General features: G+C 43.2%; 3 protein-coding genes across 3 annotated transcripts; all 3 read right to left on the bottom strand.

Annotated features, from left to right (window-relative positions):
- Positions 1-986: 986 nt before the first annotated feature.
- K444DRAFT_601197 (phosphate permease) lies at positions 987-3136 on the bottom strand. The gene is made up of 4 exons (XM_024878661.1): positions 2486-3136; positions 2199-2438; positions 1537-2142; positions 987-1483 (listed from the first exon to the last, which is right to left on the bottom strand). The coding sequence occupies exons 1-4, from the start codon at positions 2976-2978 to the stop codon at positions 1101-1103; spliced, it is 1722 nt and encodes a 573-aa protein (XP_024727908.1). The 5' UTR covers positions 2979-3136; the 3' UTR covers positions 987-1100.
- A 3808-nt stretch (positions 3137-6944) lies between these two features.
- Positions 6945-7157, bottom strand: K444DRAFT_543998 (uncharacterized protein; the record flags this gene model as incomplete). Its single annotated transcript, XM_024876015.1, has 1 exon — positions 6945-7157. A coding segment is annotated over one exon (213 nt), but the record flags the coding sequence as incomplete, so codon positions are not given.
- Positions 7158-7243: 86 nt separating this feature from the next.
- Positions 7244-11755, bottom strand: K444DRAFT_668971 (uncharacterized protein; the record flags this gene model as incomplete). The annotated part of the gene is made up of 6 exons (XM_024887476.1): positions 11723-11755; positions 10801-11669; positions 8678-10484; positions 7971-8620; positions 7902-7918; positions 7244-7726 (listed from the first exon to the last, which is right to left on the bottom strand). The coding sequence occupies exons 1-6, from the start codon at positions 11749-11751 to the stop codon at positions 7244-7246; spliced, it is 3855 nt and encodes a 1284-aa protein (XP_024727906.1). The 5' UTR covers positions 11752-11755.
- Between the last annotated feature and the right edge of the window lie 3975 nt (positions 11756-15730).

Raw genomic sequence — 15730 nt, 5'->3', positions numbered from 1 at the left:
TCTTCAATCCGAGTTCGGTTGGGAGCTTGAGAAAGGGTAGGGGAGCGTTGTTCGGGGTGAGCTCATCGCGGGTGGGTGGCTAATTATGGCCATGTTAGGTGAAAGTGAAGACATTGTGTTGGTTGTTGATGTACGACAATTTCGAAGTGCTTCTTGATTAACGCACGAAACGCAAAGGCTAAGCGATCTGTTGTTTAATGAAGTAGAAAAACACGTTTGGGATCGAAGATCTTGGTCGCAGTACTGGTCATTTTTCAGGAAAAGGTTGTCGCGAGGTTTGTGGAGGAGCATCGAAGTGGATTGTCGAAGAGCAGTTATGTTCCATCAGGAGAGCTTTCTAGAGGTGTGAAACTTGTAGAAAAGAAAGAAGGAACTTAAAACCAGAGAGAGAAAGTATACTATACAGTGCCGCGCTGCCGTAGTTTATTACTTGTGATTTGGGCTGCTTAATTGGTTCGTGACGGGGGATAGAATAAATGGTCGAATTTGCAAAGGTCTGCAAACTTTCGACCGCTAGGACCGTCCATTCTACATCCACTCTAAATCAAATACCGCGAAAAAAGCAGTCCAAAACGTATACGCTGCGGTTGAAGCAAGCATGCGTAATTGCCTAGAACGAATAAGATTCTGGATTAAGGTGCATGTCCAGGATGGATTGTAGAAACTAAGGACTCGCTCGCTTGTTAGCGAGCCCCTATTTCCTTGCCTGTGCATAAGAGTGGGTTGTCTCACGCATACCCTGGCTTCCCAAGCAGGATCATATCACCATCCCTACTAGCCTATTCTCTCAATATCCGCAAGCCATGCTGTCTGGTTCAAGCTGAGAAGTCATCAGTCTAACGCATTGAAAAGCACGTGACGTACGCAAAAATGGTGACTGAAAAACCAAAGAGAGGAACGACGGCAACGGAAAGACGCCGATGAATTGGAATGACCATATAATAAAAACTGTGCCATGTTCACTGGTTCAATGTCGAATATCTGTTCAGCCGTCAAGAATACTTATTTGGATAGAATTAGATAGGTATAATATATGGAATTACAATTTCGTCAGAGCTAACATCTGAGTCTCGAACATGATCTCCAAGGTAACCAATCCTCTAAACTGCTGCACTTTCCTGAACAACCCGCTCCTTAGGTGCCTCCTCGCTCTTGTTATCCGCAACCTCGGCGATGTGCTCATTGGAGCTGGTATACTGCTCATCGCCAGACAGCTCTTCGAGGGTCTTTCTCTTGGTCTCGGGAATGCACAGCGTGGTGAAGATACCGAGGAACATGAAGAGGGAGTAGATTTGCATGACGTGGTTTTGGTATGGGTTAGCACTTGTCTTGGAGGTGGCGCCCTTGGTGCGGAGCTTGGCGATACCGGCTTGTCCAATGATGGAGCCGATCTTGCCCATGCCGGCGGAGAAGCCGTGAGAGGTTGAGCGGTAGCGGGTAGGAAAGCATTCACCGGGGACGATGAAGGTTGTTGAGTTGGGACCTGTATCCGTTAGTCAACGAGATCTGTGTATGAGAAAGGGGAGAGCATCTCACCGAAGTTAAAGAAGAACTGCACCAAGACGTAGATAGCGAGATGTCCGTGTGGCTTGAGGTGATTGAAATCGAAACCCCAGACGATGAAAAGAATGGTGAGAGCGATGAATCCCATCATTTGCACTGGTTTACGGCCAATGGTATCGACAGTCGCGACTGAACACCAATATCCAGGGATAGCACCAGCGCAGACGAGGATACAGGAACCGGCAGCGAGGTTATAAAGGATGTGGTAAACGCTTGAGCCGCCACCGTATCCGATAGCGCCAAGCACAGTGGTAGTATTTAAATTGAGACCGTAGAAAGCGACATCAAGCAAGAACCATGAGCCAGCTGTGCCGAGAAGAATCTTGCCGTTTCTCCATTGACCGTAGTGGTGGATGAAATCCTTGAAACTGGCCTTGGGGACCGTGAGTTGATCGGCCTCCTGAAGGGCTTGAGCGCGAGCAACTTCGTCTGGGTTGCCCTCGCTCTTGCCCTTCATGTAAGCCTCAACGTCGTCGTGGGCCTTTTCAACATCGCGGGCAACATCGAAGGTATATCTGGGCGTCTCTGGGATGGTGAGACGGTAGTAAAGAGCAATACATGCAGGCACGGCACCGAAACCTTATTCCCGTCGCGTTAGTAGGCGGAAAGTGTGTGGAGAGCAGTGGATTGCATACCGATGAGAATACGCCACGACTTGTCAACCGCGAGAGCGCAGCTTCCAGTGCAGGTTGCGATGGTCTTGGCTTGTGAGAGGGAACCCTTGAACCCAACAACGGTAACGAGCGCGACCAAAGCACCGGTCAATTGTCCGAAACCCTGCATAGCAAAAACTGCACCCATCATGGCGCCTCTCCATTTCGTGGTAGCGAATTCAGAAGTGATAATGGAAGAAAGGGGGTAATCGCCACCAATTCCTATCACACGTTAGAGTGCCCAGAACATATGTTCCAAGTTCACCTACCAATACCCATAATTACACGCCAGAAAATAAGTAGACCGACAATTTCAGTTGAAGGGCCGACACCAACGAGCGCTTGAGCCAGGGTTGCAACGATGATAACGATAAGTTCGAGTCCGTACATTCGCTTTCGGCCCACGACGTCGGCCAAAGCCCCAAACCCAAATTGTCCAATAACGGTACCCGCCGAAGTTGAGACCTTGATCGCAGTGTCGGAATTGGGAGGAGTAACACCCTTCTTGTTGTTGAAATAAACTATGCCAACCATGGTCGACAAGAGAGAGACGGCAAAGATGTCGTAGGAATCAGTGAAGAATCCAACACCGGCGACGACGCAAGCCCGGATGTGGTACCACCCGAACGGAGCCTTGTCGATTTCCGCGAGAGCCAGGCGCCTGCGCTCATTGGGATCGCGAATGTGAGCGAAATCATTGTTGAAGTTGTGGAAGGCGGAGTTTCCACCGGCCGTCTTCGCCAGAACGGGAGCTGCTGCCATGACTGTGAAAGCTCGAGGAGGCGAGTTTCCGTGGCTTCTTGGAGGTGGATGCGTGAGGATGGTGATCCGGGTCGTGTAATGAATGCCTGGACTAAAACAAGCAGAAGCCTCTTGAGAAACTCAGAGGCGGTACGCTGATTTTAAGTATTCGGTGCGATGCAGGATCCTTTGGATGCTTCCTGAGCTGAGCTTCTTCTGTTATTCTTCCTGCATTGCGCACCCACAGCTAAGACGCATGATAGGCTCGCTTGACACGCTGCTGGCTGTCAGGGGGGGGGCGAATGGGACGATAAATTCACTTCTTGCACTCGCATGGGTGCCCGGTCCCAGCCGTCCCTGCGCTGCCCCCCCGCACGGCAATGGAGCGCTTCCCATCCAACTAACGAAACACGTGGGGTCCCCCACGGACACGCACGTTACGCAACTTGCGATGGAAGAGTTTCTGTGGCGCGATTTGCGCCCAGGGTGACGGCCCTCCCTCCGTGAGGCTGCAAGCAAGCTTTCGACATGCGGCACTCCCAACAAGCACATGGGATTGACGACAGGCCGTCGATGGTTTGAGGAGCAACGGCTGTGCCGAGGACAACCTCCTTTGGGCGCCTGCCTTTTGCAGCCCGGTGCCCACGCCACTCTTTGCGATGTACTCGGATGTGCCATCCCAATTACAAACATCATCCGCCGACAGATCAACCCCGCCAGTAAGCCTGACAGATCATATCTAGATGCACCACCAAACACTATCGAAGAAAGATCTTTCATGGCCCTGTTGTATTCAAATCATGGGACGATGACCAGCTGTGACCGCTTTCGCACGTGTGCGGCCGCAAGCAATTTGAGGGCAGATGGATTGATTCCAGGTCCAACGGCTCGGTAACCAATGGATAAGAGTTTCCCGGGAGACGCGACATGGCAATCTCACCCTTGTCCCTGCCTCGTAGGCCGGGTCGAGAAGTATCGTATCCAACTCTTGAGGAGAATTCAAGTAAATTTAACATTGATTTCTGTATATCCAACCCAAGATTCATGGACGGCTTTCCCAGATGGCATTTCTGCGTACAGTACCGATACTCGGCCAAGTTTGCGGGAAGGCGAGAAGGCGCCAACTCCGAGAACTGTCCCGCAACACGTGCATTGTGGACTGAAACATCGACGTCCAACTGCTGCATTTCACAGCCACAGTTCAGTTCTTGCACTGAAAGATGTACCTGCTGTTGGTCATATCCGTAAGGGAAGCTGCGCCTGGCTGGCCCAAAGAATGCGCTCTTTTCGGGGCCCTTCGCTTGGGATGTCAGCGAATTGTACGTCAGAATCCCCAGTCTGGCTCGACGGTTCGGTCAGCTCGTGCAAATACACCCACTCAGAGACCAGAAGAACACACTTGTCTGCCTGGACCTGAGCTTCGAGAAAGATTCTTCGAACATGGAACCGCAAAGTATGAACGACGTTGAAACAGCCTTTCAGCGCTCGTCTTTGCCAAAACAGCGGCTCGGAATACTAAGCCAAGAGGAGTTTTAGTGGCAGAAACACCGCTGGCCAAGACGCCGCTACGCCCCGCTGAGCTGCGGCGGCTTCACCGACTCTCCCCCGCCGAGCACTTGGCTACTGCACCAAGAGATCCATCTGGATCGATGGACACTGGGCAGAAGGAAAACTAAACCATCAAAAGCTTATCTCAACTTCTACCTTGCAGTCGGTGTCGAAATGCACCGGAGCCCTGCTATTTTTGCACTTCATGCGAATCTAAAGTTTGAGACTTTGAATGGTTGAAAGGATACATAGTACGTAAGAAGTATATTATAGGAATGCGTCGTGTCAGGCAACCTATTAGATTGCTGCTGCGGAACATGGCTAAGGGGTTTTTGCCAATCCGGTGACAGCGCTCCGGACTCACCGCGAGCTTTGCCACGGCCTTGCAACCTGTGAACGACATAAGATTGGTTCAATGCAAGAAATTAGAATTGAAAGCTTCACCCATCAAGCCTGTAAGCTTCCATAATAGGTTATGCATGCCCTTATTTCTATGTTAAGCAAGGCTCTCGCAAATCGCCGAACCCCCTTTTCTCGCTCCTTAGTCACGTGATATTCTATCTCCTCACATGTTTCACTACTCTTTCCACCTGCTCTTCTGGGCCAAGCCCAGCTACAAAACCTCATACCCTGGCCAACAACATCAATCAAATCGCGTCCCATCTATCGGAAGCGCAGATTGTTTGCCAATATTCAGCCTTGCTGAATCGGACCATCCGACCATTGGACACAGCTGAAAATCTACTTCCCTTCACAATACGACGGCCACCACACTCCAACACAACTCCTATAAGCGAATCGTAGAGATACACTCTAAGACCCTTAACCGCGATTCCCGATACAATCCGCGTGGATTGCCACACCACACCCGCAGAGAACAGCGGACAACGGTTTGTAGTTCCACTTTCCAATTTCCCTTTCCCTCCTCCCACCCCACTCATACTAAACAAGACAGGGCGACTGTGGCTATACATCCGTGGGCAAAGGCCTCTTCAGCATCCCCAAAACCACCGATTGCATCATCATCCAAATGGATTTCCGCGGCACGGCCGATGAGTGGGAAGCCCAGTGCCGGAAAGTCGTGCTACTGTAGATGCATCAGCGGAACGTGACTGGGAGAATTTACTTGCAGAAGAATGATTTTGGGTCTGAGATCTGCGAGCCGAAGGTTCCTAGCTGGGTTCCGAGGCTGGAGAGGAAGGGAGGGGTGTTGGACGGGAAGGGGGAGGAGGGGAGTGAAGGCGCGGGGAAGGAGGAGCTGCCGGTTTATGAGAGAAGGGGGTTGGTGGGAGGATTTGAGGGAATAGGGTAGATTGTATGGTCGAACTTACAGGAGAATGGCTTTGAACAAGGAGCAAGGGATAATTCGCCAAGTTGACTGAACCTCGTTTTGTGAGCTTACTAACTTAATTCAAGACAGCTCTGCTTTGTATGGAGGTAGGGTAAATTCCTACTTCAGACAATAACAAACTCTTGTTCCATTATATATTCGAACCATGGGTAGTAACTTGTCGATGTGTCTCGTCAGCTGTCTCTCAAAATAGTCAAGTACAACCTCGTACCAGTACGAAGATTGCGGTTTAAAGTGACGGGGATTACAAGGCATTTGTACCGCAAGTCCACTTCCAGGCCACTTTTTACCACACTCACCCACTAAATCCCCCTATATCTCCAGGCTACTCTCCTGTAAACACGCTGTAAACTATAAAGGGGTACCACACCTTTAGAAGGCATATACCCTGTACTTACAGGGGCAGAGTCGCAAAAAGGCCCTATAATAGCTCTCTCATAGCATCCGAGCGCTACCGTTGATCCGCCAGCAGCACCATAACTCTTGAAGATCTTCCACCACCTTGTGAATGTCTCACAGCCCTTGTTTTAAGGGTTCAGGCCTAGAGTTACAAGGCATAGCGGGCGCAGTACCCTAAGTCACACCCTGGCGGCTGCTAAGACCCCTACGCAAGCGTAAATGCCCTTTATTCCCGTCACTTCACGCCGCACTCTTCATACGAGCACACGTCCCTAGTCGCAAATCGTTTGAGCCCTTCCGGTGCTAATTTCGTTGCGAAATAGTTATTTTATCACCCGAAAGAGCTACGACCGGACCGTGTATACTTTCAAATCATATATGGCGGCAGCACTGCCAATGCATCCTCTGCTTGCCGAAGTGTAAGACAGTAAGAGCCGTCTAAACAAGAGCTTTTCCCGAAGAATCCAGCTTCTTTCATTCACAACGCCAAGAGGCTCGGGGACTCTCAATTTCGACCGGTCAACGGGCTGGTCAGAGATAGTCAAACCATCGTTCAGCTCGCAAGAATTGTAGGGTTGACAAGCAAGATTTTGAAGAAATTTGCTAGGACTCGAGCTTGAGTTGTCTTTTATAGAAATAGTGACTTTGGCATTCTTATAACTACTTGCTATGTTCGCACGCTCGATTTCCTAGTATTCTGGCGAGTCTTGCAGAACGCACGACGAGTCGATCCAAAGATATTGCAGACCAAGCAGACGTGTGACGGCTATTGCGTCTTGGGAATTTCCAGGTAGTTGAGAGTAGGGAAGAAGTTTTCGAATCTTGGTAGTTGTCCAGATTGGAGCGGTACCCCAGCAATGCGAAAAAGGCGTGTATTGTGCGTGCCGGTCCCCGCTCTCTATTATAACAATGGATCTGGCTAAATGAATCCGACCCCCTCGCTTAACTCCCCGATATCTGATTCTTAGGGAAGGAACTCCATCCGACCCTAATCGCCTTCATCCTCACTTCTTACTCGCCCATCTTCAAGAATATGTAAAACCTCACTCGGATCCGCGCCGAGTCTTCTTTTAAGCTTTCTTTCGAATGTTGGCACAGAACTTCTCGTGCGTTCTATGACAACCGGCAATCTCTTCTCATCAGGCGCTATACTGTACCTTAACCTCGGTTTCACATTGATAACGATACGAAACATATCCTGACTCTCGCCCTCTGATGGCATGGCCACAACCGCTTCTGTAAGCCTGAAGTCTTTTGGCAAACGAGAGAGGGTTTCGGTCCGGATTGTTCCGTCCTGCTGGAGAGTGGTAAGCAGTAAGGTCCCTTCTTCGTGAAATTCTCGGAGCATGGATGCAGAAGCAACTCCTTGGGAATCTTTGCCAAAGACAACGGCATTCGGCTTTTGCGACCTTTTCGGTGTAGCATCCTCAGCACCTTCAGAGGATGAGCCGTTCAGTAAGCTGGATATGGACTGCTCAAAGTTTTTTCGCTTGTGCTTGTATGAGGTTTTGTGGGCGAAGTCGGCTGATTTTGTCCGCAATGCCCAGGAAGAGGAGTTTTCGAGCTCCTCCTTCAGTGTTATCGAAACCGAAAACGAAGTTTCCACACGTCGAGAACTGAAGTTCCTCGAGCTCGCGAGAGCATACCGACTCCATTGGATTATCTGGATATCATGTCAAAAGCAAAAATATCATGGAGCTGTGACTGCTACGAACCAGATTGTGAGAAGTCCCACAATGACACATCTCTGAACCGGACTACCGCCAGGATAGGCAGGAAAGGATGGAAACAAGCATAACGCGCCAACACATAACCAGTCTTATCCTCGATGCCGAAACCCTTTATGCGGGACAGAACGGTGCATTGGTCTTTATCAAATTTAAGAATAGCTAGCCCGTGGTGTGCGTCAACAAGCAGCAAAAAGTTGCTCTGGGGGCTAAACATGGTACCGCGAACGAATGAAATGGGATTTCTACTTGAAAGCTCTCGACGAAGGTCCTGCCAAGGATCGATATAATCGATGATAAAAGAACATCCGCGTGCGTTCTCTGATTCCAGGGATTCGTCAAGCTCCAAGATCGTGAGAAGAGTGTTAGAGATCTGGACCCTTCGGAGGTCCCCGGCTATGGCTAGAGGAACATTGATGGCAGTCCAGGGAGAATAGTGCCCATTCTTACAGATATGGATATCAGAGCTAACGTCATATTGGTTCAAATCAAAACGTGCCGAAAATAATACCCTCTTCGTGGAGAGTGACCATACCTCGAAACTTGCTTTCCATCCATGGATACGGGGTGTTTGGTTTGCGTAGGAACGACCTTCTCCACTGCAACTTTTGCACTGGTCTGGACGGACACTTGAGTCACTACTTGTACGTCAATATCTCTTATCTGAGCTGAGAATAGCTGGATACTATACTTACTGTGGCGGAATGAGGTTCACTTGGCCGACTTCGAGGCCATTTGTGGAAACTTCAGACTTCAGAGAGATAACAATTGGCTCGTCATTTGTGACTGAAACAAGCTGATGGCTTTTGGCCTTGTCTGTTTCAAGCCAAAATCGAGATTTTGAGAGGGTAGGTATACTGGGCTCCCAGATTTCGTTTGGTTGTGCAGACAGCACATGATCCCATTGCTGGTTCAGCTTTTGCACGTCATTAGATAGCTCCGAGAGATCAACGGTCAAGTTTTGAAGATCTTTGGTCCAAGATTTTCGAAAGCGGTCCTCACGGAAAGTAGCTAATATAGCGTCCATACTTGGGACGGTGTGGAATAACCAACAGGCCTCAATCCGGGTCATAACCGCCCTTTTCTTAAGAACAAAGCTGTGAAGTTCTGTGATGAGATCGTTTAATAGGTTTTCAGATCTTTCGTCGGCGTGATCGATGAATGTTGCGATAGACTGCTCGATGTGCGCTGTCCAGTACTTCACCATATAACTGAGTATTGGGAGCTGGCGTTTTATGAGCTCACAAGAAGGGGTAATGTCAGATTGGCTTGCCAGAGGGCCGTGCGGAACAATTCTAGAAAAGAAACTAGTGCAGGAAAGTCCAAGTCTCATTCGAGTCTCACGTCGATTGAGATAGAATTCGTGTTTGTGGTTGTTTCCATCCCGATGTTTTGATCGATCTTCGTAAAGGTAGTCAACCAAAGTACTATGAATGAATGTAACCGTTCCAGAAGCCGTCGGTTCTAAAAGAGCTCCAGAAAATCGTCCGAGTTGTTTCTGGAAGTTTGGTATTATGTCGTCCACCGAAATTGGACAACCCTGCGAAACTCTTATGGCGTTCTGCAGTTGGTCGAAATGCAGGGGTACCAAGGATTCAGCGGTCCACTCAAGTGCGTTTTGGAGGTTCCCTCTGGCTTCTGGGGGAAGGAGCCGCTGTAGTGTGCTCAATATTGCTCCATATAGCTCTTCAAGCCCCTCAAAAAGAACCACTTTTCTCAAGACTTCCTTTCTCTGAGTGACAAAAAGCCCCTCAGTCTTCAAGTATTCAATTAGAAGCTTGGCAAAGAGAAACATGCCGTCGGCGCGATTGACAATCAGTTTACTGGTTTTTTCAACTTCAGACTGAGTCATCTCTCCCAGGTAGCCCCTCCCAACTATGTCGTCCAAGTTGGACTCTAAGTACCACTCGATATCATATTGATTGAGAGTTCGATCAAATGTGACTTCATCGCAGGCCATTTGGTCTGGAACTGAGACACTGGGGCGGGCAAAGACCAAGATTCCCGCAGCACACTTTAACTCTGGACTATTCTTTGTGTGCAATTCGTGAACTGCAGGATTGTCCGTTCTGTCAATAGCGTCTGAAGGTGCGGCTATGATGGGGTCAGACATGAGAATGCTCAGAAGGCGAAAGAATTCGTGGGGATTGTCGGCCTCCTCAACCCCGTCTATGATCATAATCGTCCTCGGATGGCGACAGAGAAACCATTTCAACAGTGCCACTACTTCTTCTCCACTAGCACGCTGCTGGCCGCTCCCTCCTTTCCTCATCAGCATTGTCATTGCACCAAGTGCTTCTTCATCTACCTTATCTTGATATGCGTGGATGAATTGAACGAGCCAGGCCCGAAGAGCCCCAGCAGCTTCAGTATTTCCGCTCCACGCTCTGAGTGTGTCGTAATAGTGGAAATGAATAAAAGTTTTACAAGGCTGATCTGGCAGCATCTGGAGCTGGTCGATGAGGGCGGCGCTTAAGATTGTTTTCCCGTATCCCGGCTTTCCTACCCAGCATTAGTTTTGCAAAGTCAAAGTCTCTGAGTCAATGAACCTTTGATCAATAGAAAGTTCAGATCTGTAGAAGTTCCCTCTGACCATGCACTTTCCAATCTCGAGAGCCAAGATTTTACAGAGCGATTTTGGGAAATCCAGTCCCCCGTGCCGGAGAGTCGGCGTGCTGAAGCTAATTCGTATATGTCTTGTCATTCTGGGGGCTTAATCCAAGCCTTCACGGTATTGATTGTCTGCTGTATCTTCTCTGCTTTCTCGTCTGTTCCAAAGGTGAGATAGGAAGTCGCGAAGCTATAACTCTAAACTTACCATCAGAAAGGTTTCCCCCGTGGCAAATTGCTTCATCATTCGTAGCATGCTGAGATGACAGCCTCATATTTTTCAGCTGTTCATAAAGCCCATCAAGCTTTCTGTTGTTTTCCAGGGTCAACCGGTCGAGCTTTTTACCTTCTGCCTTTAACTTATCAAGCTTTTTATTGCTTTCCGCCGTCAAGTGGTCAAGCTTCTGATGGTTTTCCACCTGCAATCGATAATCAATGCTTTTCATCTCAAGCTCAAAGATCTGTGCATGCTTCCTGAAATTCTCGAGCAGGCCGCCAAATTGAATGTGAAAAGGGGTCCAAGACAACTTCCAAATCATCTTGGCCTTTCTGGAAAAGGTTCGGTGGGGTGAGAGGATTCGACATACTTGCGCACAGAACTCAAGAATATCACAATAAACCATAGATAGAGCGTCTAGCATCCTATCGCTGAGCCTATTCTGGAGAAGCTTCGTTTGAGCCGCCACTATGTCCTCGTATGCGGGGAGAGTGCGGACCATGAACTCGAACATCTCGCAGGTTTTCTCCAGAAATGAAGTGAAGTTACTTCCCCATAGGAAAACTAGTCTGATGGCACCCCAGAATATCCCGGCGTATTCTGGATTCGTTTGGACAAAAATATCGACAATCGCGAAGAAGGGGCTCAACTTGGTGCTGACTACTTCAATCCTCCGAGCACACTTCAATATAGCAGATCGCTGGATTTTGTGATTGGATACATCGTGGTTAATCTGCTTGAGCATTTCCCGCGGCGATTGAAATTTCTCGAAGAATGCTTTATCGCCATCGCCCAATGAAGCTTCAAATTTTCGGCAAGATTTCCAAAATACAGAATCTGTCGAGCCAATATCGCTGATCCTTTCTTCCTCTCAGCAAGGATGCATAAAACGGATCGAGAGCGAAATACTCACTTTTCAGCAGTAGGCTCTGTCGTGGACATTGTCAATGGGCTATAGACGACGACACAAGTTGAGGTTAAGTCCACGAGGGGAGTTTTGAAGTTGACAGCAATACGGGGCGCAAGTTTATGTTGCGAGCAGCAGTCTATAATCTGAAGACTCTGTGAGATCGCCAAGGGCTTCGCCACGGCTCCGCCACTTCGCTTGCATGCAGGTGTCCGTCTGCCAGAATCGCCATCGCCAACCACCTATCAAATAGTAGGGCTTCTCACAAAAAGCACTTTAAAACTCATTTTGTGGGTTAGCTGAGTTCCCCTGGAGTTTGAGGCCACATCAAAAAGTCCGCCAACATTGTGCCTTACCGTTTTAAGGTTATTTGCGGACCTTAATGCCCAAGGCATACTTTTCTAGCCTGGGTTACATGCTCAGCCTTAATACATCCACAACCAATAATATCGCCAGTGCTGCTACAATTGGTCAAGGGCTCCCTGGCCACCGCTGCTGGTGGCGCGAGTGTCACGGGCCACGGAGCCTGGGAAGCAGAGCTGGTGGAGAAGATGCAAAAGGCTCCTATCATGTGCATAAAGCCTACTTCGAACCACGTCGCTTCCGCTATCAAGATTTGGTTGGCTATATGCTAAATGAGGGCCTGTTTCGCACGGCTGCACGTCTTTCAATTACTAGTAATTATAATAACCAAATACTATCTTTTATTACTCGATAATTAAAGCTAGTATTTAATAAATTAAAAGTATTTTGCAAGAAATAAATACTCAATAATTATTATAATTATACAAGTTTTAAATTTATTTCCGCTAATATATTTAACTTCATTTTAGCCTTATAAATCTATTACTTCTTTTCTCTCTAATAATTAGTAATTACTTCTTATAGTTATAGCGCCTTTAAGTCTAAATTTATTTTATTATTAATTAGAAAGTATTTAATAAAACAATTATATCTTATATTACTTATTACTAAATAATTTAATATAAGATATATTTTATAAGAATTATAAAATATAAATCTTTAGAAAGATATTATATTTTAGAGAAGCTTATAAAAGTAATAAAAGCTTATATTTAAATACTAAGATTAATATAAGATTAATATAAGATTAATATAAGATTAATATAAGATTAATTACTAGTATTTAAATACTAATAATAACTAATAATAAATAAATAAACGCGAATTACTTGTTTTTATAATAAATAAAAGCTAGTATTTAAGAGTTATAAAAGAAGACCCTAATATATTTATTAATTTATTTTATATTTTAATAAAATTATTAATTTTATTAAATTACTTTTATTACTTTAGATTTATATTAGTAGAATTTACTAGAAGTTATAGCTATTTTTTTTTTGCTAAAAGTTCTTTAGATAGCTTATTTTTAGATAATTAAAAGAGAAATTAAGGTATATTAGTTTTAATAACTAACTTTAATTATAATATAAGACCTTTCAAACCTCGTTAATAAGGCGAGTAGTAGTAAAGAGACATAAAATAGCTAATATTAAAGAGATTTAAGGTGCTCTTAAAGTTATTATAACAGCGGAATTAATATAATAGTTAAAGGCTTAAAGTTTAAAGAATCTCATATATTAGAAAATACTAAGCTATGAAATAAAGTAGAGAGGATGCCTCGACCTTTAATATTATTCCGTTCAAGTAATTCTGGCTTAGCTTCGTTTTATACCTATTTCTAATATCCTATCCTTAGTAAATCATACCCTTATACCAGCTATTATATTACTTCCCCCCCTAAAAAGAAGTCTAAATGCCCTTATTTAGGGAATTATTTAGCTATAGTATAGAAAAGAAAAAAGAAGAAATAATAGCTATTAATCCTATTCCGTCTAATCTCTATAGCTTACTTATAATTAAAGTATAGTCTTAACTTCGCCAGAATAACCCAGTTCCTAGTATATTCCGGCTAGTTCTTAGTATTTATTACTTATATTATACCTATATCCATATTAATAATATAGTCTAGAAGTACTATATAGGCCATAGCTAATATTAGAACTATTATTATCGGGTAGTCTTTAAATAAGAGTAGTAAATTAAGTCTATTTATTAATATAGGCTTTAATATAATAGCTTACTTGCCTTTCTTTTTAGTTAGAATAGTAGTATTTGGCTTAATTATACTATTTCTGAGCTATTTAATTAATTTCTGGGTTTTCTCGAGCTTAATATATATATTCTCAAGTTATCTCTCTATAATAGAGACTTATATATTAAGGGCAGCTACTTGAGCTACTTTATTATTAAATTCCCGGGCCTTAAGCTATATAATTTTGGTTTTATAAGAGCTTCTAAAAGGTTTTCCGACTTCCTAAATAGTATTATTTACTAATTTATTAATATTTATAAGGTATTACTTCTTTAATTTAGTTTTTAGGATTATTTACTAGCTTTTAGTTTTAGACTAGTACTTTATATAATAACTACTATTTAATACTATACGTTTTCTGGTTATAATAGATATCTTAATACTAGTTTAACTACCTTTATTATAATTAGAGTTTCCTTTATTACTAGAAGTCTTTCTATTCTTAGTCTTTTTATTATTAGAATTCTTGCTATTATCTAATGCCTTATATTTCTTAAATAAGCTAGCCTTACTCTTTTTTGCTTTCTTGGTATTTGGCTCTATAAGATTAATTAGGTAACCCTTATTAGTACTATTTATTTTACTTATTTAACTATTAGACTTATTATTACTAGTAACTAAAACCTCTATTTTATTATTCTTAGAATATTTTACTAAGATATTTTTTATAGTAATTTCAGGTATATTCTCAAGAATAATACGAACTATATTCTATATATTAACCTGTTCTTAGATAAGGGAATTACTATTTTTGTCTATAAAAATAATTTGGCTAGTAATTATATTAATAATAATAATAGCTACTAAACTTGAGATATTACTACTATTACTCAAGTTATCTAGGATCTAGTAAGTAGCCTTACTTAGTCTGGCTATAAATAATATATTACCGGGATTTCTTATCTATTTCGTCTTTATTAATAATTCTATTAAAATAGTAGTAATAATATAAATAATTAAGGTTATAAAGATTAAAGTAATTAGAAAGATTTCTCTTAATTTTTAATAATATTTTGAACTAATATAGGCAAGTATTTACTTTTAGCTTAGCTTTAAGAATTTACTTTTTTTTATAATTTGCCTAGATAATAAAGTATAATCTAATATAATAAAAAAAGATATTTTACCCAGATTTCTAGAATAGAAAATAGATACTAATATAGTAAAATAAAGGAAATATATTAGGGTTTAGATAAAACCCGGGAAATATCTAGGGTTTTTTTTTCTTTTCTAGTTACGAAAGTCTTATTATTAAGGTTTATTATTATCTAAATAGTTTTTATTAAACTTATTCTCTTTAGTATACTAAATCTATTTATTTAACTAGATAGGAAGTCTTATTTTACTAGGATTTTACTCGTGAAATTTATATAGTTTAAGTACTAAGTTCTTAAAGTTTAATATAAGGTACTATTTATTATCTATATCTTATTTCTTTTATTTAACCTTATAATAAAGCTTATTATAAAGTATCTTAGAAAAGAGGATCTTTTCGACTTCCTATTTGAGTTTACTATTAACTTTAGTAGAACTAGGCTCTTTATTAGTCTAGCCAGATAATAAGTTAATAGGATTCTTATAAAGTCTATTTATATAAAAAATTAGCCAAATCCTATATAATAGGAAAAGATCTAATTAATATAAATAGCCGACTATTTTATTAATCTTAAATAATCTAGTAAGGAAATAGTCTAATTTATTAAATAAATAGTCCGTTTTCTATATTTTTTTAATTATATAAATTATATTTCCTGAACTAAAATCTAGTTCTTGCTATTTCTTATTAGCTTACTTAGCTTAATATTCCTAAGCTATTATTATATATTCTCGGATATAATTAATAGTAATATTAATTCTTTTAGTCTATTATTATACTTCCTCCTAATTAAGTTTCTTTC

Source organism: Hyaloscypha bicolor (genome assembly GCF_002865645.1).
Source record: "Hyaloscypha bicolor E unplaced genomic scaffold K444scaffold_182, whole genome shotgun sequence".
Lineage (NCBI taxonomy): Eukaryota > Fungi > Ascomycota > Leotiomycetes > Helotiales > Hyaloscyphaceae > Hyaloscypha > Hyaloscypha bicolor.
The sequence above is the reverse complement of the archived record's forward strand: the minus strand, read 5'-3'. Positions and strand labels throughout refer to the sequence as shown.

Coding starts and splice junctions, on each gene's coding strand:
- K444DRAFT_601197 (XM_024878661.1), bottom strand. CDS start 2,978: ATGGCAGCAGCTCCCGTTCTGGCGAAGACGGCCGGTGGAAACTCCGCC. Junction 2,439..2,485: donor GCGTGTAATTATGGGTATTG/GTAGGTGAACTT, acceptor AACGTGTGATAG/GAATTGGTGGCGATTACCCC. Junction 1,484..1,536: donor GCAGTTCTTCTTTAACTTCG/GTGAGATGCTCT, acceptor TAACGGATACAG/GTCCCAACTCAACAACCTTC.